The 466-nt window shown below is 42.3% G+C and overlaps 1 protein-coding gene across 1 annotated transcript in view; it reads left to right on the top strand.

Annotated features, from left to right (window-relative positions):
* LOC119594348 (mannose-binding protein C-like) overlaps window positions 1-466 on the top strand; it is a gene marked incomplete at its 3' end in the record, with an annotated part of 3,967 nt that overhangs the window by 3,003 nt on the left and 498 nt on the right. The window contains 1 exon segment of the mRNA XM_037943408.1: window positions 33-138. Within this exon segment, the coding sequence (XP_037799336.1) occupies window positions 33-138 (106 nt within the window).

The raw sequence follows: 466 nt of genomic DNA, 5'->3' as shown, positions 1-466 counted from the left end.
CGACCAATGAAGAACCATTCCCACCATTCCAGAACGCAGGAGAGAATGCATTCCTAGCTTCACTCGTGAACACCGGCACATTCTGGATTCTGGCTGATGACGCAACAACGGAAGGCGTTTGGGTGAATACAGATACAAGTAAGTGTGGGATAACACTTACACAGGTACTAGTGTGAGGTAATGCTTATACAGGTACAAGTAAGTGTGAGGCAATACTTATACAGATACAAGTAAGTGTTAAGTAATACTTATACAGGTACAAGTAAGTGTGAGGTAATATTAACAGTTAAGATAATACTAAGAAGGATACAGGTAGGTGTGAAGTGTGACTAAGAGTAATGTGTAATGGCAGGATGGCCAGATCGATCTGTGTGTGGGGGGGATGTAGGGGGGGAGGGTGTTTGGGGGTTATACATGCATGCATAATGTCTATATATATAGACAGAGGGTGTATTGGAAATTTACT

Source organism: Penaeus monodon, chromosome 33 (assembly GCF_015228065.2).
Source record: "Penaeus monodon isolate SGIC_2016 chromosome 33, NSTDA_Pmon_1, whole genome shotgun sequence".
Taxonomy (NCBI): domain Eukaryota; kingdom Metazoa; phylum Arthropoda; class Malacostraca; order Decapoda; family Penaeidae; genus Penaeus; species Penaeus monodon.
Note: the sequence above shows the minus strand (reverse complement) of the source record. Positions and strands in the feature narration are given on the sequence as shown.